Source organism: Drosophila obscura, unplaced genomic scaffold, assembly GCF_018151105.1.
Source record: "Drosophila obscura isolate BZ-5 IFL unplaced genomic scaffold, ASM1815110v1 contig_25, whole genome shotgun sequence".
Lineage (NCBI taxonomy): Eukaryota > Metazoa > Arthropoda > Insecta > Diptera > Drosophilidae > Drosophila > Drosophila obscura.
In genome coordinates, this window is record NW_024542812.1 from 1,625,478 (window position 1) to 1,651,801 (window position 26,324).

A 26,324-nucleotide genomic window follows, 5' to 3' on the forward strand; every position below is an offset into this window, starting at 1 on the left:
TCATTCTTGCTCTTGTCCTGCAATTTATTCAAACTAAACCACGGACCAGAGCAACATTGACTTTTGTCTAACTTTAAAAGCCACTAAAACGGGACCACATTGAGCAGGTCTCTTCGGACATGGCTCATTGCTGTCTCGCTTTTGTTTGGCCAACTAACATTGTCCTTAATTCGACCAGTGGAAAAAGCAAAAAAAAACAAACCTTGATTAAGTGCGTAAATGTCTGGGCTTTTGGCCATCCCTGATTCGGGAATTGAGGCCAAATTCCCACAAATTTTCGATGCTCTCATTTCTTAACCAATGGTAAAATGTCTTTATGATTTGCCATGATCTCTGGGGCAAATTATGAAAACAGTTTTGCCTACAACTATTATGTACAAAAAGTAGATACTATCTAGAACCTATTATACACATAGGCAGAGCCTATTCTTCATAACATTTATACAAAACCACCTACTCCTAAGGCCTAACTAAGAACAAAATCCAAAGTATTCTCCTAATATTTATATGTATAGATGTATAATTACCATATACACAACTCATACTTCAATAAAACAAAAAGCAGAAAACAAAAACACAAAACACGAAACACGAAACAGAAACAGATAAACACGAAAACAATATCATGGTGAAACAGGAATATAAAATACAGAAAATGTTCTTTTTCCAAAAGTGACAAATCCGACAGACAGACAGTCCGCAAATCCACAAAATCATTTACATGTTATTGCTTGTTATTGATTATAATTCCTATTCATCGTTTTGGTTGTAGTGGTAGCCCCTAGCCGTATTATGTAGTAGGTATATTTATAGAACATTGTACAATTTATAAGTTGATATTTGTTTTTTTTTTTATCGCAATAAATTGTTTTTGATTTTTTAGTCGGTAGTAAAAATAGTTTGTATTTTTGAATATTAATTTTCACAGCTTGAAAGCTTAAAATTGTAAATATTTAAAGAAGATATTAAGGAACTGTGGAAAGAGAATGTGCTACTCCTGCTACATGAATCAGGAGTGGATGAATCAATTTTGTTGCAAGAATTTAATATAAACAGACGACTATCTGTCTACTATATCCTTCGATTCATTAACTGATAATATTCCAACTCATATTCATTTCTTTATCTTGTGACTATTACACTTTTAGAACAAGTTCAACAGGAAGCTCTCCTGCCTTGAATTTGTAATGTTTTATAGGATTCCTTGAAAGAGCACAAAATTTGCATAATTTTCATTTTATTTCAATAGTTTTATTTGATTTATTACTTACAACAAATACATAAATATTAATCTTTGTTTCATTTGCAGAGTAGTAATTTTAACTAGGTTCGTTTAACTAGATAAGCACTCGCATTAGCCGATATTTGGTATAGTACATACATATATATATATATATATATCTGAATATATACACAGTGGAGTCTGGAGTGTGGCTGCGTCTACTTCCCCGCCGCCTTCTCCTCCAGCTGGGCCTGTATGTGCTTGACATTATGGCCACCGGCATTGGTTTGGTTGTGCCGCTGGAAGAAGGCATTGATGGAGCTCATGGATCGGTACTCCAGATTGTCGCTCATATGCCAGTCCACGCTGATGCTCTGATGCCGTGCCATGGGGTTGCGTATCTTTGTCTCGTTGTACTTCTCCAGGAGATGCAGCAGGCAGTCCTTGGTGGTGTTTGCCGCCTCCTCTAGATTCACCATCTGGTGCGTGTCGGGCAGTCCAACGGGCACGTCGCGGCTCATCTGATTGATGCGGAACTTTGCCCGACGACTGCTGGCCGATTCAGTGACCATGTGATGGCTATTGCTGCTGCTGCTGCTGCTCGTGGTGGTGCTGCTGCTGCTGGAGATTACCTTGGACGTGGAGGCCACTGAGGACTTTTGTACTTGCTGGCTTGAGGTGCTGCTCCGGGTATTGGAGCTGCTCATCGTGCTCATCGTGGACTGGTTGCGTAGGGATTGCACTTGCGACTTGGACCAGGTGCTCTCGCTACCGTTGCCGTTGCTCAGCTTCGGCGTCTCCTCGATGGACTGCTGCAGGCGCACGGACAGCGAACTGACCTTGGTCTGGCCCTGTCCATCGTCGGAGGTGGCGTGGCGCTGGCTGCTGCTGCTGGCAGCACTGAGGAGTCCGCCCCTGGGCGTGGGTCGGTTCCAGCTGCTGCTGCTGGTCGTGCGGCTGGTCCACTTGTTTCCCTCCTGGCTCGTCTCGGAGGTGCGGCTGGAACTGCTCTCAGCTGCAGCTGGCGAGGCAGGGGTAGATGCTTCATTGGTGTCGCTGTTCTTGTTGTTGTTTTTGTTGTTGGAGTCCCCTAGCTTCGTATTGATATCGGCCAGCATGAGCAGATGGTCAGAGAGCTTGCGGATCTCGTCAGCCAGATTGACGCGCTCCCCGGAGCTGCGTCGCCCCAGCAGGTAGGTGGTGTCCGAGTTTCGGCGATCGAATGTGTGCAGATAGCTCTTCATGCTCCTTTGCTGCTGGGCCGTCGACTCGCTGCCCGAGAATTCGTCAAAGTTCTCGTTGAACAGGTGCTGGGGCGTGGGCGTGGCCGGGTTGGAGGAGCCCATGGCCGGGAAGAGTTTCTCGCGCGACTCATTGATGGGCGTCGACACGGAGCTGGGGCTCTCATTGTCGCCCCCCGGTGACTCCTCCTCGTCCTGCAGCTCGGCATCACCATCGCCATCGCCATCGCCTTGCTCGTCGTCCGTCATCGTGGCTATCGACTCGCAGGGCGAGGGCGAACACACTGCAAATGGAGAAGGCTTTTAGTAGAATTCGGTGATCCAAAGTGGCACATATACATAGAGGGTTAGTTTACGTTTAATTTGTACATGAAGTGCTTAGACACGGAATTAGTTCATGCTTTCGGGTTAAGAGAGTTGTATAAAATGATCCCGACATTGGTAGAGAGTTTCCAGAGTTTTCTTGATCGTATTTTATCCAAATGGAATGAGTTTGATATTCGTTTTACACAATTCATTGAGACAATAATGGGGTTAGTTTGTGTATTCAAAAAGAAGGAACCTTTCCCTGAAGGACAACAAAACGAATGAACATGAGGCTGATATTGGAATGTTGCTGAGATCTCTGTGGATGATGGATCTCTATGGATTTGTATCGTTGGGCTTACCTGGCTGGCAGACCAGAAACTTTGGCTATGTACGAGTATGTTGATCTATGTCTGACCTAGGATCGGGGTAAGTTTTTGAGGGATTTCGGTTGGGATTGGAAGTGGAGAGGATTGAAGGGGGATTGGAAGTGGAAGAGTGGCAGAGTGGCAGAGTGGATTGGCATATGGCTGCGTGGCTCGAACAAAGTACAGAGAAGTAGAGTAGTGCTTGTTGTTGGTATTCTGTATTCAAATTGAAGTATATTTTGGACATATTTTGGTTGTTTTTGTCAGTGGCTGTCATTATCACAGTGTCAAAATGGTTAATACAGGCGGTATCCGCTACAAGGATGCCAGACCTTTGCTTAGGACTACAGTTACTTAAAGATTAACAACAGTTCTGGCTGGCTGGCTGGCTGGCTGGCATGCTGGCCCTCCCGCTCTCGCAAAAACACACAGAATAGACGTGGGGTTAACACAGTGAAGGATATAGCGAGATAGAAAGTAAGAGAGACAGAAGTGAAGAGTAGAGTATAGCAGAGAGGAGAGAGCAGGGCGCCTTTCTATGCGCTTCTCAGCGAGCCAACCTGGTTCACATTCACGTTAAGAACAACAATTAGTGTTTGACAAGTTAATCGTGTAATTTACAGAGTAGATCCAGATGCAGTATGCAGGATGCAGTTGCATTTGCATTTGGCATTTGGCGGCTGTGGCTGTGGATGTGGATGCAACCATCATTTGCCATGGATGAGGGCATGCCGGTCGCGCTGCCGCTGGGAGCCGCCGCCACGGCAGTACTCACCTCGGGACGAGGAGATGCTGTCCTGGCCATGGGGTCGTCGCGGGTGCGGATAGCTCGTCTCGTTTAGGGGCGCAATCACATTGCCCTCCACATCGAAGACATACGGACTGTTGGGATGCGTCTCCCACCGCACAATGAAATTCTTCAGGTTATCCTTGGTGGCATCCAGCTCTTTGTTCTGCCGTAAAAGGAATAGCGTGTGGAATATGACACATGGTTTGCCGCTGTCCCATTACTTACCTCCAGGTCTACGGCACTGCAGAGCTTCGCAAGCTCTTCGCACTCTTCGTCCTGGTCCTGGTCCTGTTCCTGCTTTCCTACGCTCTCCCCCGCTTCCACTTTCCCCTCTACGACGACGTCGTCGTCGTCATCCTCGATGGTCTCTGTGGACTCCTCGGAGGACTCGGAGGCGGCTGGTGTCGGTGACTGCGACTTGAGGCGTGTCTTCGACGCCGAAGAGGCTCCCTTCGCTATTGGGGTGGCTGCCGCGGTCGCCCGCTGCTGGAGCCATTTGTGCTTCATGCAATCTGCGGCTGTCATGCGGGTGCTAGAGGGGTAGGTAGGCATGGTATGGGGATTTGCGGTTATGACTAGACTCTAATTAGGAGCAGGGAAAAGTGCACCCACCTCAAGTCTTTTACCAGCAGCTTGGCTATGAAATCCAGACACTCCGGGGATATTCCATTGAAGCATTCATCCTCGAAATCGTATTTCGCGATGGTTACATTTGACATTGTTTCAATGTCGTTCTCGCCCATGAATGGCGACAGACCCGAGATGCTGTACCATCATATGTGTGTGTGTGTGCAGGATGGCACGATGGGTGTGGAAAAGTCAATAAACATGAAATGTAAAAGCAGCGTAAGTAAAATAAATAAACGCATAAAAAAACACAAGAGCCAACACTTAATTAACTAAATTAAATTTTCTCGCACTGCATTGGGGGATGCTGAGTGGAGGGACAGGGGTGGGTTGCAGCGGAGACTCTCCCTTTGATTATTCCACTTTTGGCTGGCACAAATTTTTAATTAGTTTTCGTACAAACCCCTAAGATACAGGGACAAGTCTTGATTAAATTTTGTAATTGCTTCACTGGCGATAAATGTTTCAAAAATATTTACCAGGAATAATGGAATAATTGTACGAAGGCTAAAATTGGGCGCGAAGATGATTCTATGTATATGCCCCGCAGGCCTTAATTTAACCAGCCACATGAAATGATGAACCGATTCATGCTACTTTTAACCCTCTCTTAAAATGTATCCCCATCTTTTTGAACTTACAGCACATAGCAAATAACACCGACGCTCCACATATCCGTGCCATAGGAGATGCAATCGAAGTTCACCACTTCCGGAGCCACGAACTCGGGTGTGCCAAAGAGCACCTAAAAAAGAGCAAGTTTGCTATTGAAGATGCTGGATTTAAGAAGGTATAGAAGACTCACCCTGAGACGCTTGTCCGGATCGAATTTGCGTGCCAGTCCAAAGTCAATAATCTTTATGCGGTTTCCCTTCTGTGTGAGCACCAGGATGTTCTCGGGCTTCAGATCCAGATGGACTATGCCATTGCCGTGAATGAAGGCCATGGCCTCGCACACCTGGCGGATGAAGACGCGACAGACGCGTTCAGTGAGGACGAATTCATCGTCCACCACGCGGTCAAAGAGTTCGCCGCCTTCGATGCTGCGGAAGCAGAGAAAGTTCAGTTTAATGGCAATCTTCGGGGCTCAGCAGATAACAGAATAAAAAGCTTCATGCATAAACAGTTTAACTCATGCACAGATTAAGGTCTTTGGTTTAGTGTGCCCCACCTGATCGGAAGTGTTTAGGTCCGGTTATAATCAATCGCCTTACCTGGCACACTCTAGTCTCTAAATATGTTATTTACAAGAGTATCGATTGCCCTGCCACAACACGAAAATCAGATAATCCATGAGCATCCATCCCATGTGGACACGAGTGAAGAGCATCAACCAACAGCAGACGGATCTGATACGGATCTGATACGGAGGGAATTATGTTCGTGCGCTCGCCAAATTCCACTTTATATTTGAATTTTCCGTCGCAGGTAACACAAAACCCGCCTATCAGATGCTTCAAATTGGTACAAACGAGCGGTGGAAAAGCCAACAGTTCCCCAACATTTGTCGGGTATTGTTTTTGTTCGTTGATGCTCTTCAATCAGCAATTGAGTTAATTCAATTTGAATGAGAAGGGAACCCTCACTGATAGTGATAGGGAGCACAATTTATCTAATAGGTTTTGCAGCCAAAGACTGAACTTTATGAATCATACGAGTATGTATATCATATTTGAATTTTGTGTGGCTTAATTCTATGTGTGTGAACTTTCACTGGGAAAAGGGGCGATTTCAATTAAAATTGCATCATCATAAAAACCCAAAATGACGTCCAGTCAATCGAGAAAATCCTTTAAGACTCTTATCCGTATGATTTTCGGCTTGCTTTGTGTCGTCATTTCCCTGACGGAACTCAATGGCTGTCAGGATGAATGCAAAGGAGAATATTTGCCAGACTACTCGTACATGTTTAAATATTTATATAGTTACAATGGCACTGACATTCGAATCTAGTTAAATTGAGATTGTTTCAGTTTCAGTTTATGTTTTCCTTTTCATTTTCTGCCCCCTTTTTTGTAGCAGAGTCTTCGGCAGACATTAGCCTAATGGAAACCGAGCCGGACTCTGTCATAAACTGTATATTTTGTGAAGGCCCAAAATGAATAAACAATTTTCGGACTGGGCGAATGTCAACGCTTGAAGAAGTTTTGTCCTGTCTTGGGAAAATATACGTACAATATGTACATGCAAAAACATTCTATGGTATTATGAATATGCCAGGACACACAGTACAAGTCAACAATTAGCTTTTGGACGAGACTTCGGGGATGAACAGCACAGCAGCAGCAGCAGCAGCAGCAGCAGCAGCAGCTGAGACAACAAAATGTTGAACAACTGCAGTTCTGCCTGAAAATTAATTAAAGTTGAAGAAGACATTTTTTTGGTTGCATTGTCTTGGTGTTGTCATATGTCTATGTCTATGAAAATGAAATTGTTTCGCCTGGCCATTGTTTTTCACAATTTATGTTGTGGGTGGGGGGGGAATGTGGGTCAAGGCCGTGGACTAATCAGTGCCAACACACCTGGCTCAAATGTTTTTATGGGCCATTGGAGACCCGAACGAGGACCCGCAACCCGTGTCAGAAAAGAAAAGGAACACAAAAAAAAAGCAAACAAGAAAAGGAAACTTTGTCCGACCCAAAGTCGCGGGCCCAATGAAAGTTGTTATAAATTCATATAAATGCTAGAAAGGGACAACCTGTTGCTCAAGGTTTTCTATGTGTGTGTGTGCGTAAAGTGCTGAGCATTGGCAAGTGTGTTTGTGTGGGTGAGAAGTTTACTGGTTTACGATAATGTGCGTACGTGTAAATCGCATTTTATGCACATTGCCCACTGATTGCAAGATATTGTATGCCGGCGGCAACAATGTGGCCAACATCCAATGGGGACCAAACAACAAAACTTCAAGAACACTGAATGACAAACACAAAGAGATCAAAACATAGAGGCAGAGATGGGGAGAGAGAGAAACACACACACACACACACACACCGAGAGACGAACAACAAACAAGGCAAAATCAACACATTCATAAAGCCATTTTTCAACGGCTTGGTGGTCGGGCACAGTTCGCCGCGCTTCCTTACAGTTCCAGGACGACGCACATCATTTTCTGATATTCGTATGCCGCATACAATTGTATAATGAGATGATGCTGCAACGAATTCATAATCTCCACTTCTCGCTCCACATTCCGCTTGTCCTCGCGCTTCGGTATGGGCACAAACTTGGCGGCCAATTGCAGGCCGTTCGTCTTGTCCCTGCACTTGTACACCGTCCCGAACTTTCCCCTGCGCACACAGAGAGGGTGGAGAGGGATTAGTTATCGACCAGCCACACTGGGCGCTCGGGCCCCCAGATCGGGCATCATCTCGATGCAGAGGTACTCACCGTCCCACCTCGCCCAGCACATCGAACAGCTTATGGGCATCGACATTGCGATTTATGGTCACATCGCGCATAGGAAACACCGGTTCCAGAACTGCAAAAGAGAGCATCGGTTTCAGTGCTATGTTAATCAAAATCAAGCAATCAATATATGCTAATGCGCTAGGCCAGCACTACGGGAATACATATTAAACAACAAGTTGCAGAGTTCATACGAGTAGTAGTAGTATGTAGTAGGCACCTCTGTGGAGTCTGCCCAATGCTGCAGACCCTGGGTTAAAGTTCGATGAATGGGAAAACTTTTTGAACTGTATCGGACATGGAATTATGTTTATTTTTCCTTGACACTTTTATAACGTTTTTAACTATATAAAAGTCTGCACTTCTCGGAAATAGATTTCATCAGAGCCAACATGGAAATCCATGGAAAATCCCCACTATCAGTGATTTATCAGCAGAATGCCATAGATTGACATGCTCGATGGCTTATGGTTATGGCTGGAAATGTTTTGGTTAGATAAGGTCTACGAACGACTGTCTGATTTGATGGCTTGCACTTAATTTGCGGATTTAGATTAAATTTGTTGTTCACTTTCGTGCTGCACTCACTCCACTAGATTGTGCGTTATGGGTGGCCAAGGATGTGTGGCTCTTTGGGGATCCAGTAGCCAGTACGGTGCCCGTATTTCCAATATTTCAATCATTTTCATTGTTCGTCTTTACCAGAATGCATTTCATATCGGTTATTATGAAGGACTGCCACTGGCTGTGGCACTGGCAGTGGCAGTGGGCCGGCCTGTCTGACAGCTCAACAACAGATTGTGCTTGTCGGATACTCGTCTATCGCAGGACATATTGCAGACAGTTTACTGTGTTCGGGAGGAAACCCTTTTCAAAACTCAACTCGTTCCTTATTGTTGTTTTTTGCTGTATGTTCGAATAAGTATACATATATGTATGTACATATGTATGAATGTCTGTCTGCAAGTTGCCAAACAAATAAAAATGACTTTATTCAATTGAGTTTGTGCAGGACCAGGACCAGGAGTATCCAACGAAACGAGGACAACAAGAGTGACGAGTCGGGTACACATGGATGTGTGTTTGTGTGTGAACAACTGTGAATACAGTGATGAATATGTGAGTATGAGTGTGGGCATATTTCGCCATATTTGTCCAGCCCGAGCCCAAGGAGATTCCCACTTGACACTTGACCAGAATATTGGCAATCCATGGGGATTTCCCAGAGCTCTCTCCTTCAACAAGAAGGAAAACAGAAATCAGTCGAGTTCCGAAATGTGCAATTTGAATTATTGATAATTCGCTGGAGGGGAAGGAGGCAGTAGACAGTAGAGTAAGAAAAGTCAGTAAAGCACTTGCTGTTGCACGACGCACGTTGCACGACGCACGACGCATGATGCACTTATGAAGGCTGTCATCTGGTGGATCTGGATCCTGTCCGTGCCTGTGTCTGTCCCATTAATATGTAAATGGCGCGCATAAGTATGCTATGGGAGACATGATAAATCCTTAAAATCAAAGGCAGTAGCATGGCAGGACTGGGCAGGACCAGGCAGGGGCAAAAGTCAAAGGGAAAAGACTTTTGCAAAATCGAAGCAAAATGCATGGAACGGAGTGGTGCTGGGTGTGGCATGCGCAGGCGGGGGGTGTGTGTTTCTCGAGCACAAACTTGGCAAATTCAAAGTGAAAGTTGAGTGTCTACTGTGAATAGAAATGGAGGATGAGGCAGAGGTAGAGGCATGTGTATATCTCTGTGAGTTTCTTTGCTGTTTGTGCGCATTGAGTCTCTCGCATGCGTTTGCAGCGAATGCTGAGACTTGACGCCATGCCACGCTACGCCTTGCCTTGCTTCGCCTCGCCTTGCTGCTCCTTTCCTCCTTTTTGGATTTCGTTTTAAACGGTTTTTGGCGTCAATTTATGCATGTCTGCTGCCGCCCAAGAGAGAGTCTGTATGTGTATGTGAATGTGCATGTGAATGCATTTGAGTGCACTCTGCCAATAATGCGCACAATTTAAGTTTAGGCAAACACGCCCAAACACTTGCATTAGAGAAGAAAATTGAAGAGGTCCTGCAGGGACTCTTCCTCCAATCAACATCAACCAGTGCCATGGCTGGAAGTTTTGAGGAAAGTTGAAAACTCTTTGGACCCATAATTCATTGCATTTAGTGGAAAACGAAATACGTATTTCATAAATCGCACCACGACCCTCATAAAGTTGCACCATAGCCGTAGACAAGCACTCATATATTATGCACAAACACAGACTCACACATTCACATTCGCATTCCTATACACTCACACTCACACTCGCGACGGTGGGAGGGGGGGGGTGCAGGTGGCTCACATTCATTTCCTGGTTCGAGCTCATGAATAAATGAATTTATATCGACTCTCGCCTGGCAATGGCACTGCACTGCACTGCACTGTACTTGCCACCGCTTATCATCAAGGCGGTGCTGAGCATGAGTGCGGTGAGGGGTGGAGGGGTGGGAAACCCATATGCGACACGCCAAAATGGCCATGCGGCGGAAGGGGCGAACGGGGTGGGTGGCTGTGGGCCGTCTAGCCAGCGCACAAGCACGAATGCAATCGAAATTGGACCTGAGCCGTTTGAAGTGTTTTTTCGTAAATCAATTTCAGTTGCCAAAGCATCACCACAGCCATCCACATCCATTAAGCTGCGAGATGTTCTCGATCTGCATATAATATGGAGCGCTATTGCGAACGGGAAGACTCTGAAGCGATATACTGAGAAAAAAAGGATATGAAATGTAAAACTTTGGAATTAATATGGATGGCTACGTGGCTCTCCATTAGAGAGAGATCTGAGTATATTAAATGGCTTTATATTCATCCATATGTGTATTTGATTTTACACTGCTGCTGTGTGTTTAAGTTTTCAACTTAAATTCCTGCCAAATGGATTCCCACTTGTTTGCTGTGCAGCTTGAACTGTGTGTCAGACAACACTTAACTCTTAACCAGCTTATTACCGTTAAGCGTTTCTGTCTACAGCGCTCTCTCTTTTCTCTCCATTTCCCTCGCTGTCCCTTCTTTTTTCCCACATGCCTCAATGCATGGGAGGTTTTCGAAAGTGCAACTCGTTGCAAATTCAATTCAAAAAACTTTATAAACTTAATTTATGCACAATATCAATAAAAATGCCAGCTATAGAGATGGAGAGGCAGGAGAGAGAGAGAGAGAGAGAGAGAGATGGTATATTCATGTTCACTTTTCATTGAATAGAGTGCCACTTCCACTTCCACTGCCCCTGCTGCGAATGCAAATGGCAAACGATTTTTTGTGCCAACGATGGCAATTTTTTCTGATATGAAAATCAGCAAATTTTTCTTTGATTTGCCTTCGCTTCGGTTGTCATGTCCCACGAGTCATCCCACCAATCCTCAATTTTCATTTCGCTCTTCTCATTTTGGCAACTGTTGCCTTGACTTTGATATTAATATGGAATAAAAAAGAATGAAACCAAAGGAAGAATGTCTTCCTTCTTCCTGGTTCTCCTCCCACGCCATCGATTTGTGGCTGCAATTTGTTGCTGCCATTATTTTGGTATAATGCGCGTAATGAAAATATTTTAATAACACAATTTGAAGACTCTTGAATTTAGCAATGAAAAAACGCGTCACACGCGTTGCAAACTGTTGCACATCAAACGTTGGATGTCAATGTGCCACACAATACGCATACGCCCCCCGTGCGCATATGCCCCAACCACAACCACGAGCCAGACGAGACGCGTTGGCATTTTAATATGAGTGCCGGCCGGGGCATGGAAGCGAACCAAGTTTGAGGATGGCATTTCTTCATTGTTTCCATTCGCTTTTAATAACACTTTTTATGCGAACAACTTAAGCGTCCTGCCCTTCGGGCCATTCATTCGTATTCGGAAAGGCCAGACGCAAAGCAATTTAACGGCCAGGCTCTGCGAGCACCTATGACCATGTACCCGTACATGGAAGGCACTCAGAGGTGTGTTACTCATGAACATATTTCCCAACCTAAATCATATGCAAAATCATCCTGAAAGATGCTTTTAGCTCGGGCTGCAGTCACAGTAAAAGTCTTTGAAGTGCTGCGTGTCTTGTGCAGCTTTTGTTTGATTTTCTATTATGGAAATAGGTGAAATGAATATTGCGATTTCCAAGAAGTTGCAAGCTGTCTGGGAGTATATAAATATGAACATTAAGGTAGCCAGCCGAATGTGTGTCATTGGCTATCTGCTTAATCAAAGATATCTCATTCTTTTCTTCACGCTGCACATTGAAACGGCAACAGGGAATCTGGAAGGGTATCTACAGCCTCGCCTGCCCAAGACAGCCTTTCTTTCTTCGGCGAGCAGTTCTTTTTGTTGACTCTTGCTCTTTGTGTGCTTCGACCAGGCTAAAAAATACTCTTAATGGCTGATGACGTGGGCCTGACTAATGGCAAACGATGGTGAAAACTGTTGCGAACAGTTGTTGTTCGTACAGTTGCTAACAGATATTCGCCTGGTTATTGTTGCTGCTACTGGGGCTGCTGGGGCTGCTGGGGCTGCTGTTACTGCGGGCATGTCTCTGCACTTTAATCAGCCAAAGTGGCTGCCAAGAGCGAGAGAGCAGAGAACGGCCAAAGTGGGGGAGAGACGGCGGGATGGTATATGTGGTGGGAAAATTAAAAAAAAAATGAAAAGTTTTCGTAGAATCCTGCTGAAGCCTTCCCTGCCATCCATTTCAAATTGGTTATTACACGGAACTTGCCACACAGTCACATATGCACATGGCACATCAAATGGTCATGCATAAATGAAAGGGATAGAGGCGGAAGTGCTTTTCATAAACATCCCGCACTTATTGTTTGCCTGGCCACAAAATGAGAGTGGCATCAGTTCCATAGACAGCAGTTGCACAGCACGAACTGCGCTTAAAATCTATTGAGAAGAATTTCTTTACTAGATTTTTTAAAGGTTTATTCTAAGACTGATAAGGACTGAAGTCAATGGATTTAATTGGATCTAACACTTTCTGTGATTTTTGTACATATATTTATACCTATTTATGTAAATGTTTTATGTATTTTGAACACAATTGATCAATTAAAAGTTTGTCCTTACAAACCCCGCACCTCCCGTTTCTGTCACCTTCTACGGCTCCAGACCAAAATATTTTCCACTTAAGCCAGAATCGATCCATATCATATCTTCGCATAGAGCCGCCTCCGATTAGTGAAAAGCGAAGGCAGAACAGACAATTTATTTCTCACAACCGAATGGATACGTTGGATGCGTTAAATGTTTGCAGATAAAACAAACTCAATAAATGATAAATGACAAGAAAAAGTTGCCAAATTAAATGCAGAATTTTTTATTTAAATAAAACACGAACAGGGCACAGAAAGGGGACCCAAATCAATATCGAACGTACATGCATATATCCCTGTCCTGTCGCTTATAGATATATGTATATGCGTATTAATACGTATCGGTATCCCCTGTTCGGGCTCTGTATCTCGACAACGAGGCAATTCATCTTCATCATTTTTTGCCTGCGTCAATGTGGTTTGCATGCCATGCGTAAATCCGCTGCGACAACTCACGGTGCGGATGGAGGGACAACGAAAATCGTTATGGAAAAATGAAAAATAATAATCAGTGGGGAGGAAACTCTGAGAATGCCCCCTACTCGTACAAGCCATCAAGAGGAACGCACAGGAGATAGGGAGAGCGAGTGCGACAGCGAGAGAGAGTGGGAGGCACTGTCTCAGTGGCAGGCTGTGTGGGTGGATGGTTGGCCCACTCCCCCTCCCCGTTAAGCTCTCCTCTAATGCAGTGACAAGTGGTGGCACCACCACACCACCACCATCACCATCACTACTACCCACCAGCCCGGTGAGAGCCCTACCACCCGCAGCCAATTTCCAGTTTATGCAGCGCACTTTTGTGGCACACTCTTTAATTGGGCAATTGCCATTCAAAATTTATGCGAGAGACTGATGTCGACCGTCTTTTCCTCTCTCATTTTGGATGATTTTTTTTATGGCTTTAAGTTAATTTTCCTTGGAAGTGGCAATTTTATTTTATTTCATTTAATTTTCGCTGCTTTTGCATAATGAAATTAGCATTAGAGAATTTGTATGCAAGTGCCATTGGTGGTACCCTCAATTCCGCTTTCAATTGGGGTTCTCATTTCACTTTTTAAGCGAGTTATTTCTATGCATTTCAATTATCATGGCCACAACACGCATACGCCGTGTGTGTTGCCGATATGTGCCCCACTCGCATTTCTTAAATTGTTTCTTACCAACGCTTTGCGGTTGTCCTCGCCCATTCATGCACTCCCGCTCCTTTGCCCTTCGTTCTCTGGTTCTCCGGTTCTCTGGTTATCCTTTTACACATTCATTACGCTGGCTTTTGTGGGCACACACATAATCTCCCGCCTGGCTGTGTGTTGGTGAGCTCCTTGCGCGCTTATAATCAGCACTGCCATTCGAGATATTTGCGTGTATGTGTGTGTGGGAATTCATCCATTCCGTTTTCAGTTTTAATCACCGAAAGTCGATCCACAGCAGCAGCAGCAATGCTTTAAGTGCTGAATTTAAACGTATTCAAAGCTGCATTACAGGCAGAAGCATGCAGGAGCAGAAGACATCAGCAGACACAATGCTAATTGATCGATGTGGGCACAGCAATTTCAAGCCAATTCCAAAGTTCAACAATGGGCCTGGGGACAAAGCCTGAGCCCACTGCAGATGCAGACTGCAGACAGGCGCCAAGACAAATAGAGGGCAGAGTTGGGCCGAAGAAAGGCCCGTTTCGTTCTGCTGCAAAATCCCAGCTTCTTCTAAGGATTTTTTCCTCGTTTTGCTGGCTTGTGTGGCTTGTCTGGGAATGAAAGGAAGAGGTGACGTGGCAGCAGCAACAGCAACAGCCGCAACTAAATGCAAAACAATTTTCAGCCAGACTAACGATGCTCACCGCAATGAACTCATTAAAAACTTTCTACCCGTCTATGCAACAAAATGATATTAAAACCACAATTTTGTACCGCGGCAAGAGACGAAAATTCCAATTTTTGTGTTGCTAAACTGTGCGAATGTCTCAGGCCATTCGGAGCATTTCTATCAGCATTTAATTAATTTAATGAGCAACTCCTGTCCCTCTCCTGCCACATCTACATATTTTCCTGCATGTATGTATGTTTTTTCTTTTCCATTTCCCATTTCGCTGCTCTTAATGACTCATACGTGTAATTTAAGGGCGGAGAGGGCTGGCGACTCGTTAGCATAGCATCCATTCCAGACATTATGTGAATGAACGATGCGTCCCATGGTGATGTGGCTAGAGATGGCGCTTAGTTAATTATTGGCTCGCCCTGGCAGCTTCTGCAAAGTGTATTAATTTATAGCGTATACGCAGTGTTGTGCTCAAAGGCCACAAGGGCCCCGGCCGCTGTCACATGCAACGCTTCGCGGCTGTTTTGATGCGGTTTTTCGATGAATTTTGGCGCCCGTAGCATCAAGTAAACCCTGAATTGTGACTCTTTTGAATGGCCCATTTGGTTAACTTAGTTGTGGATAACTTTGCTGAAAAACAATTGCCTATAAAATCTGTCAGACACATTTTCAGACACTACGATAAGTTCTTATTTAAGTTGACCCAAAAACAGGCAGCACTTTAAAACAAAGAGCACAAACAGTCGAAGTCGAAACAGCTGCGAAAACAAATTGAATGAGAGAAAACAAAGAAGTTACTATAGAATCGAGGTTCCGGACTAATAGATACCCTCTAATCTGGCCAGCCACGACACAAGTCTTCAGGCCTTAAGTGTGTGTTCTCCAGCTTTTATTTTATAGCTTCCACAGAGCACACTTCTCTTGCGGGGTATAACAGAGGTATTATAGACAATGTGTACCTATGTGTGTGGTGTGTGTGTGTGTGTGTGTGTGTATTTTTGTGTTTGTGTAGGCCAATGGTCGCATGAATCAAAGGCGAGGCCAGACACACATTTTTGGTGGGCGGAGAACGGAGCCAGCAGTGCTGCGGATGCTTTAAACAGCCGTAGACAACAGCTACAACAGAAGCACCGAATATTCCGATAGCGCCAGAATATTCAGTGCCATGACAGTGAGAACACATATTTGCACTCAAATCGAATTGGATTTGTTTTCGGGGGCACATAATTGAATAACAGCCGTAAAGTGCAGAATGCAAAGGCTCGGCCAAAAAGGCTGTCGAAAATGAAGCGGAAGTGCATCCAGCGGATGTGGTTGGGAGGGAGCTGGGGCGCCCATAAATAATTTGCCAGCTGTGGAAATTAGTTGCGGCAGGCAGCAAGATAAATCAATTAACGCGCCACAAACAAAACGATTAATCAAGATGCAGGTTTTTAGTTGGGTACATTGGATTGCTACCAATCTAATGGTGAGTGGCGATAGAACAACGGAAATGAGAGGTAATTGAAAGGTCATCGATTCAATGACAGTCCCTCAGCCATCGGTGTGGCTGTGGCGCTGGCACGCGCTTCGGACAACAATTTGTTAAAATTTAACGCTTTATTTACTGCTCCTGGACTGTCACGTGGGCATGTGGGTCCCGTATCGCAGTTGTGTAGTGCCCTCGACACGTATTGTAAAACTGCAAAGGCAACCACGGAAGACCTGTTCCTGCACAATGTATCGTGTCCATGCTGAGCGACAGTTTGACATCTCTAAATAAAGTTTGCACTTGCCAGCTACGTGGGCGGATCTACCACATGCAGAGAGGTACTGAAAGACCCCCACACATACAGCCATAGCATACACGGAAAGAGACATCTAGATAGACACCCACAGACATATAGAGAAAGAGAGAGAGCGAGAGAGCTCAGCACGTTTGACAATTTAATGGTGTTGAGGTTATTTATACAATACGCTGCCTGACGTTGCTCAAATATTCAGTGGATTGCAGCCAATGACATGTCCAGCCAAAGAGCCAAAGGTTCTTAAACAGGCCACCAGGCCATGGAAGAGGATGGCAATTCAAAGCTCGAATTTACAGCTAATAACATGAGCAATAGGTCCAAAAATGCAACAAACAAATTATTTCCATAGACAGTACATATGAAATCATACAAAATGTGTAGCTGCAGTGTTTGAAAGTTGATATTTTGAGGAATAAATAAATCAAAAATCTATGATTTTACGACAGAAACCTTTGATGAACAATGGCAAATGGCTTCAAAATTCATATTTTTAGTAAGTAATTGGGGAATTAAGGCTGCAGGTTCGTATGTGAATGGAAGCTGATATTTTTGGGAATGAACAACTCAGAAGTAAGGACTTACATTACAGAAACCTCTGAAAAGATAATTGGTTGATGAGGAATAAGAGTTGCACAGAAATCATTGATAAATTCATTTCAGCATTTAATTGCGAATGGAACTGAATATTTTTCGTAAGTAATTAGTCAACAATGTAAGTAGATGTCCTGGCAAACTATAGAGTTGCTGTGGAATAATCTCAATACTGAGTGTGCAAAGCCTTAGCCAACTGAAACTTGATGAGTGTGTGCCAGAGTGGAGTTGGAGCCAGGAGGCAGGAGCAACATATTCGGAGGTGTGAAAACGGGGGTAAATGTGTGAGATCTGGTTTCAGCGTTTCTTGATGTCGAGCATCATTTGAGCAGTAATTACCAGCAGCGGTAAGCCATAATTCTCTGTGAGTGCTCCACTCTGCTCCATGCTCCACGGAGGAAGCAGCCCTTTGCTGGACGCCAACGGACGCATTACTCTTGGCCCGACCTCAACGCAGTTACAGTTTATAGCGTTTCATTTAATTTCAGCCGGAATGGGCCAAAGCTTGGGCCAAATAACGATCTGTTTGGTTGCATAAAGGCGGTTACCCGAAGAGATATGCCGCTTGGGAACGGGGCAAGCACTCGGCAAGTTATTGCATTTAAAATGCAGTTACTGGTCTCCAATTAAACATCGCACAGAATTCGCAGTAATTTAGCGTTACATTAAACCTGACTGTCGATAGAATAAAGGGTCGTGTGCCGCGCCTGTGCGCCGTGCCCCATGCCGCATACGCAATGCTATAATTTCGCACATTTGATTATGACTTTTGATTGCATGGCACTCGATGGCTAGTTTCGATTTTTGATGAATGCAACTGTGGCATTTAGGCGAGGCCATAAATCGTCCAATTGGCAACATGGAAATTACAGAACACAGAGCACCATGACGCAAAGCAGAGCCCGATGATGAGGCTGATGACGTGAAATGCAAGCGAAATGACCTGCCCGACAGGCATGTAAGAGGCGGCTGCTCTGCTAGTAAATAGAAGCATAATTTACATAATTTTGATTATTTTTTTTTGGATGAGGGATATATTCGCTGAGCAGAGCAGGACAGAGCAGCGTCCCCTCCGCATGCATAACATTTTCAGTTGCATTTGCGTTGGAAGGAAACTGGGGTAAGGGCTTTGTATTATGGAAATTTCCGTTTGTCATTTTGGGCGCGAAGTACGATCCATACTACATCCATACATGCAAATTGAGCTGCAACAAGCGGATTCCTCTGCCAATGGAGAGAGTTTTTGTTTAGTTTTGCATTTGGCAAATGCAATCTTACCAAGGCTTCCTGTCTGCCTGCCTGCCTGTCTGTCTGTCTGCCTGCCAGCCCTGCCAGCCCTGCCAATACATTAAATTGCTATTTTAATTTGTTTAGCATGCGGCAGTCCACGCCCCATCTGTTTCTGCCATTCCTGCGCCACATGTCGTATGCGTTATAATCATACACATTCGCACTCGTTCACACGCTCGTATGTGCATTTTTAATGCTGCCCCGGCTGCCCCAGTTCCACCTGCAGCTGCGGTCCCGTCCCAGCAGCAGCCAGAGATACTTTTGCATTAAAAATTTAAACAACACTGCAGGCATGTCCCGGCAACAAAGAATGGAACGAATCCGACTGGATATTGTACAATGTACATGGTTGGGGCCAGAGAAACAGACCGATGTTCAATTGTTGGCCTGCTCCTTTTATGGCGAATTGCTTTGCCGTGCCTTGCGGCTGGAATAAAATATTCTATTTAAATGTTATAATCCGCAGATATGTATATGCAGATAAAAAGTCTTTTAATTTTCCTGGTCCCAGCAGGTTCAATAAATTATCGCTGTCAGAGAGAGAAACATAAATTCGGAAATTTTGGTTACAAGCCAAAATCACAAAAACATAACCGCATTCATTCTCATTCATTCAGTACTCAGCACGCGCACACTCACAGTCACACACTCACGATATACAGAAAGCTATATCTATGGGATATACATATATCCACATACATATGTACGAGTATATGTAGTTGCCAAGAAACTAGGGAATTCAAAGAAAAATCACAGAATTTGGGAATACTCAAAATAAAAATCAGACAATAGCAAACAAAAGCAGGAAGCGCGAAATATTTACATAATTACTTGACAAATAGATATACGTATGATCAAATCGAGGCTATTGCTTATGGACTAGATCCCATTAAACAGTCCTTATATACAACTCGTACAAAGTAGAGTACAGAGACCCCGCCGCGCCGGCCACGATGAGGCAGAGTCGAGGAATTTGCAACGTCAACTGAAGTGAATAGCAACGAACGACCTTCAACATGAAATGCGACGTAAAATAAATTTATCTCAATTATATATATATATATGTTTGTACATATGTCTGTATCTCAAGATACAAAAGTCTCTCGTTGTGCGTTTGTGGTCTTTGGGAGAGACGGGTGCAAGGGGAGGGTGAGTAACTTTGAAGACAGCATGTGAAAATTCTTTCGATTTTCGTCTGTTTGTTTTACACTCACCTTGGCAGCGCAGTACGAAAAATTAAAGGCAAAATATAAATTTAATTTTGAATATTTTCGGTGGCGGCGTAAAAAAATCTATGAAAAATGTTTCCCCTTTTCAAAACAGTGAATGATGGCTGAATTTAGAACAATATTCCTATGGAAGAGTCTTCTCTCTTAGCGTGTACACACTGTTGCTCTTTCTTTATGTATAAATATGTACATTTTGTTCATTTAATGACGCCAGAAATCGGTGGCTGGCCAGCATTTTTATGCAGATTTCGGTTTTTATGTTTATACAATATCGATGCCTGCTCCTCCTGTTTCATCGTCCGTCCCCCCAAAACACGCAATAGAAAATTTTTATAATAATCAACTGTATTTATAAAATAGTATACACGAAAAATAATACACAGTTTCAAGTCTTTCTTGCTTGATTTACGATTCATCTGAGCAGAATTCGTATAAACAGAATGGGCAAAAATATCCAATATATTTTTTTCATTATAAATACATGCTCGTATTTAAGTATGTATGTACATATATGCCAGCGATTTGAATTTATCTGCGGTTTGGTAATTTCCGCTACGAATGCTTTCATTTCCTGCCTGATTAAAGCTCGCCTTTTTTCTGGAGCTCAGAGAAGATTCCGATAATTACGCTACGCAGAGAGGTTTTGGGGAAAGGAAATTGAGAAATCAGCTTATGTGTCATTAGCACATAATTCAGCTGAGAAAAACCCTAGAAATACACACACACACACATGCTAAATATAGCAAAAATATATTTATGTCTAAGGGTGACAAGAAACTGTGAAAATTTGCCAGAAAAGGTTGGCCAATCGGTCAGGTTACCACCTGCCGCCACCTTTTGCCACCTTCTGCCACCTTTGCCGCAGGCAGACAAGTATTTCCGTTTGTTGTTATTTGCCAATTTGGGGGAAAACAGCCTGGGAAAACGAGACGCGTAACCCTTTTCCGTTTTCTTTCTTTCTTGTTGGCTTGCGATGGGAGGCGGGGGGGGCAATGTGAGAGTAGGTGGCACTAAATCAGGACGCCTCTGTGTGTGGTATACTCGTACAACCCGTGCCGCTTCCCTTTGCTACTGCAGTCGCACTCCTCGTGTTACGCGTGGTTTTTGCCTCGCTGTCTGTCGAAGTTTTTTCTTTTTGGGTTTCGTTCATTTCTGGAATTGCCCCGCCGTTTGCCATTTTTCATGCTACATGCTTTTGCCCCTTCCTTGGGCCGTTTCCCTTTTAACCATTTCCCGCTTCGTCCAACTACTTGACACTTCCGTTTCCGTTTTTTAGGAGTTTGGGATTTTGGACTGTCCTTTGTCTTTGGGCTCCACGGCAGATACTGTTACCACTGACTAACAAGCCAACCCTCCTCCCCCAATTCTCTGTCTCTCTCTTAACGTTCATCTGGTGTGACATTTATCCTTCATCGCCCCTTACGTACTTTCCTACTTCCCGTTGGCTTTCATTTCAGCTTTAATATGGCAAAAAAAAAGTGAAAGCAAAAGGAGAAAAACAGTGAAATTATTTGGCCTCTCTTTTGTTTTATGCGTGAAATTTATTGTTTCTGACAATGGAAACGGCGTCGCAAATGTTTCCTGATCACAGTCCCGCCTTATCTGGACACCCTTTTGGGGGATGCCATGCCACGCCATGCCATTGCCTTGCCCAACCCGAATCCGAATCCGAGGCCCAGCATTCAGTATCGGGCATTGTCGTATTTTATTGAAATTCATGTATTTTTAAAAGCCTCCTCGCCCATTGGGATGCGGCGCTAAATCGTTTAAGCATTTGTTTTCACCATTCACAGCTTGATTTTAACAGATCTCCGTTAGGTTTGGTTCGGTTCGGTTTGGTTTGGTTCTGTTTGGTTTTTATCTGTGCATAAAAGTTAATGTCTTGCATCAGTATCAGCATGATGGGCCGAAAATGTTTATTGTTTTGGCCCTTTATTAAAGCGTAGTTATCCGCTGATACTGATAGCTGGGGTGGGGCCAAAAGAGAACAGAGACATCTGCTAAGCCATAGATTTGTGTTGATTTGATTTGTCTATTTGCAGTTTGGCATTTAAGGGTTTATTGTGTTCGCTTTGTGGATAGGTCTGCACTGCAGACAAGGTACTAATGAAAAGGAAACAACTGTGCGAAGCCTGATTGAAAGAGTCATAGAGTTGAGCTCTTGAAAATAATTTACAATAATTGCAAAAGTCCCCTGGCTTCTCTATCTGGGTGCATTTATCGGGAGCCATATACACGAGTATACTAAGATAGAACCCCTTATATAGTACATTTACAGATAACCGCTGGCAATCGGGCGCTGTAGGCGACCCTTATCAGCGATGAAACACAACACGTATACGTAGCGCTGACAGCGGCCGGTTTTCTGTTGGCCTGTTATCGGAGTGCTCCGTTAGGTGGCTTTTCTTGTGGCAGTGCCACACCAATTGGTCGACTGCCATTGGGACTTACCGCCTTCCGGCTCTGAGTCATCAATGTAGATCATGCTGCTGCGTCCCCTGGCGCTGGCTTCCCGCAGACGTTGACCCGTGCTGAAGCTGTTGCACTTTTCCGTTGGCTGCGAACAAATATTTGTGAGTATTCCACGGGCGCAAATGTCTGTGGTTTTTGCTTCTTTATGCGTTTGCTTTTATCTACAATATTTAATGGCACTTGTTATAATTTATTTAGAACATTTTCGCATTTGCGTTTCAGATTTTCAAATCAACTTCACTTCACTTTTGACTGGATTTCCAAATATATTGTATGAATATTTGGGATATTTCGTTTGGCCGATTCTTGTATTTTCTGCGCACTTAAAAAATGGCACAAAAGAATTGTTTGCTTTTTGCCGTTTTGTTTATTTATAGCCGATGGCAGCGGTGGCGCACCACGTTGCGTATGCTTGATATTAGCGCGAAATTCGTTCGCCTGCGCCTCAGCGTGCTATTGTGTCATCGCGAGCGAGCGCCTTGCCTCAAACTGTTTTGGCCTGGCCCCACATTATTTGATTTGAGCCATTTTCGCCGCTGCTTTTGGCTGCTTTGGCTGCTCTGGCTGCTGCTTCTTCTTCTGCCATTTGCCAATACTCGCATATGTGTTCCTTTGTGGCCGCTCTTGGCGCTCCATTATAAATGTTTTTTTTTTTGGCCGATGATAACTGGCAGAGGCACGGGCCTGCGGTTGGCACGACTTGTCGCCGATCGACTCTCGCGAGCATTCAATATGTATCTATAAATAAGAACGCACAAACACACCTAAACTTCACTCGATTCCGCTCCCAAAAGCTAGCTATACGAGTATGCACTCGCAGTCGTACTCGCACGAGTATTTGTGGGTTTTGTCTGTTTTGGTACTCGTATAAAAATAAATGGCAAAGCAATTTGTTTGCTCCCCCATCTATCTGTTTTCTCTCTGGTTTTCCGCTCAGTTTGCGGCTGGTGTTTGCAAGCGAGTGAAAATCATTTTCCCCCGTTGTCGTTTAGCACATTCAGTGTAGTTTCTATCGCGCCTCGCTTTTGGCAACACCCAGCACCAATATATGCACTATACTTACTTGTATGTGCAGATCTAATGCCTCTTCCTATTCACAGGCTGTCACTTTTTCGCAACTTGTTGCCGCATCAGCGATTGTGTCACGTTTTTGGCTAGGACCTGAGTCTGGTCTCTCGGCCATGCGGCGAATAACTGCTCGTTGCATCACACAATCACAAAGGCGACCATCGCTGATACTGGGCACTGACTGATATGAAGGGAAATACAAGTAGTCAGATTAAATACTCGTAAATCTTATAGGAGATAAATAAAGCCAACACCGATTGGTGCAAGCGAAGTGGAATTTTAATATCCTCTCTCCCAGCATATTGGTAACCATCAAGATCTTGGCACTTCCATTCAACTTTATTGTACTCGGAAACATTATAAATCTTACCTAATAAATATATTTGCTCTCGCGTTCCTTAGTCTTTGTCTAATCTCATAAGCATTCCAGAAACAAGTGCATAAATTCTGGTAATGTGTGAACTATAAATAATTGCTAGACAAACATGCACATGTGTGTCTGGAATCGTTATTAAATTACTCTCTTCTATTTTTATATGGGTTACCGGCACGGCGTATCCGATAAGCAGACACGCCCCCTCCACTCCACTCTACGCTCACGGCCGTGGTCGCAGAGCCGTATCTTATCAAACGGAAGAAAGCCTAATAGCCGGACGCAACGACAACCATGACAACCACGACAACGACGCTATAAAAAGCCATGCGATGCGTCATGGCCAGAACCGCATAAGCAGTAGGACCGGAGAGTGGAAGCAGTGATTCGGCTGTCTAATTGGTCTGTGGATGTGGGGAGTGGTTCTAAATGTGCGGAGTGGTGGGGGCAGAACTTAAATGGCTTTAAAAATGCTTCCAGTCCCCGTATAAACAATAACAGCGGCTGAGCCGAAAACGTACAGTCCGAAGCCTTGGCCATAAAATTACTTATATACGGCAGCTGCAGCCATAGAACTTGCCACTCCGCCTGCTGGTCTACTGCTACCATCCTCAGTCCTCTCACTTTCCCCTCTGCTGGGCAGTTGCCTCACGTTGAGCCAACAGGCAGCAAAAGCAAATAAACAAAACGCCTGCCACGGCAGGCCGGGGCAGTGCCACTTGATGCGAACGTGCCTTGACAACGGTGTGGTCTGGCGCCGGATTCCGAATAAACCTCTGTACGGCTCCGCAATTCCTTACCCATCCCATACAAGCCCATTCCAGTTCTGGCTCGGAACCTAGGCTGGCTTTAAAGTTTTCAGCCGGAGTCCAAAATAAACAGACTGGCTGCCGAACTAAGCTGCGTTTTGATTTGGGCAGGGACTGAAAGGCAAAGCTGGACTTGTACCTGGACCTGTGCCTGCACCTGCACCTGCACCTACAACTGGAACTGAATTGGCTCCCACATGCAGTCTGCCTTGATGTCACGGCTCCGCTGACCGCTTCCGTCCATGGCTTTGCCTCGAATAATGCAAATCCTATAAATGCGCTTAACGCTGCTGGCGGTCTCTTCGCGTGCTTTTTTCTCTCCTGTCGAAAATGGCGGAAGGCACGTTTTGTTTTTAGATTGTACCCTTACCAGAAGTGCATCAACTTTTGACGCAAGTTGACGAAAATATATGGAACTATAAGTATTATTGGAATACACCAAATCTTTGTTATTTTCCCACGGGAAGAGCATCCAAAGTTCTGTTATTAGTTTGAGGCAAATGTTTTGCTTTGTTTCGTTTGATTTGCTGTTGCTTTGGTTGTCGTTGTCATTGCTATTGTTGTTGCTCTTCCGCCTGCACACCTTGCCACGCCACGCCACGCCACGCCACGCCAGTGGCACCATCTGCATACAGGAATGCTCCGCCCGTGTTCACACAGATCCTCTTTCTCTTGTGGGACGAAAAGTCTGTTTGTTATTTAGTGTTCACGGAATCGTTTAGCCCTCCCTCACCCCCACCCGTCTGCTGCTGAGTTCTGTATTGTTTGAAAACTATTTTTTTTTTGGTTGCTACTATTTGCACTCTTTTCACCTTATAAATGTTTACACATCACTGCGAATTCCCAGTATTTTCGGGGAATATTTTGACAAATTGTGGCACTCCGATGTTTGTTGTCTGATGCCCGATGTCCGATGAACGATTCGATTCGACCCGTCTCTCCGCTCGCTCATTGAACGCGCAACTGTTTCGGCACGTTCGAAAATATTTTTCAATTTCAATCAAGTTTCGGGGAAAACTTTGGGCTCTCGGCATTGTACGCCTCTGACAACGCCTCGTTGTGCGCTATTTTCGTTACGTATTGTTGCCTCCGAGCACAATTTTCGAAATTATTTTTCCCCGAGTTTTCCGCCGAGTTCTACCCCGACTGCAGGCGCAGTCGCAACATGAAGTCAGTGTGTTTACCTCGCTAAACTTCTTTGCGAGCTAATAATAAACTATGTTGTCCGGCAGGCAGAGGCAGAGGCCAGAGCCCAGAAGCCACCAGCAGTAGCAGCAGCAGCCAGGAACCTGCATACAGCCTCATTCCAACTGCAACGCAGCATTGGTCCATTAGCCCCAATTTGCTGGGAATGTGGCAGATGATGGGAGTGGCAGTGGCCGTACGTGAGGGGAGGCAGGCAGTCAGGCACTGGGAGCAAAGAGCTCGGGGTTATTGCCACAGGTTTTTGCTGGCCAGAGGGAAAAGATTGAGCACAATTACAATTTTAATCTAAATTTGATTATCATTAGAAATGATTTTGCCTGCAATATAATTGTTTATCGGTGTGCTTGACATAATGAAAACAAACACTTGAGATAATTAAGTTTTAGAGATATCTGCCTGATAAGTTTTTTCTATGCAATAAATAAGTAAATAAAACGAGAAGGAACGTGTGAGTCGCTTCTGGGGACGCGACTCTACTTATACCAGTACTCAGTCAGTATATACATTTTTGAGCATATGATTTTTTAGAATTTTAAAATTAAAAAAAAAACTTGTTACATCTTACATTTTTTTGCTACATCTGTTTTCTA

At 44.4% G+C, this 26,324-nt stretch overlaps 1 protein-coding gene across 1 annotated transcript; it reads right to left on the reverse strand.

The window, feature by feature from the left end:
- Positions 1–1,300: 1,300 nt before the first annotated feature.
- LOC111079071 (myosin light chain kinase, smooth muscle) lies at positions 1,301–22,807 on the reverse strand. Its single transcript, XM_022374078.2, has 9 exons — positions 22,258–22,807; positions 7,945–8,035; positions 7,641–7,844; positions 5,360–5,597; positions 5,196–5,299; positions 4,540–4,692; positions 4,153–4,459; positions 3,913–4,090; positions 1,301–2,747 (listed from the first exon to the last, which is right to left on the reverse strand). The coding sequence occupies exons 1-9, from the start codon at positions 22,289–22,291 to the stop codon at positions 1,441–1,443; spliced, it is 2,616 nt and encodes an 871-aa protein (XP_022229770.2). The 5' UTR covers positions 22,292–22,807; the 3' UTR covers positions 1,301–1,440.
- Positions 22,808–26,324: the final 3,517 nt, after the last annotated feature.

What these genes read in the sequence shown, in the direction of transcription:
- LOC111079071 (XM_022374078.2), bottom strand. Translation starts at nt 22,291, where the DNA reads ATGATCTACATTGATGACTCAGAGCCGGAAGGCG. An exon ending in GGTGTTATTTGCTATGTGCT is followed by an intron (nt 4,693 to 5,195) that starts GTAAGTTCAAAA and finishes ATGATGGTACAG; the next exon opens with CATCTCGGGTCTGTCGCCAT. An exon ending in GCAGTGCCGTAGACCTGGAG is followed by an intron (nt 4,091 to 4,152) that starts GTAAGTAATGGG and finishes CTTTTACGGCAG; the next exon opens with AACAAAGAGCTGGATGCCAC.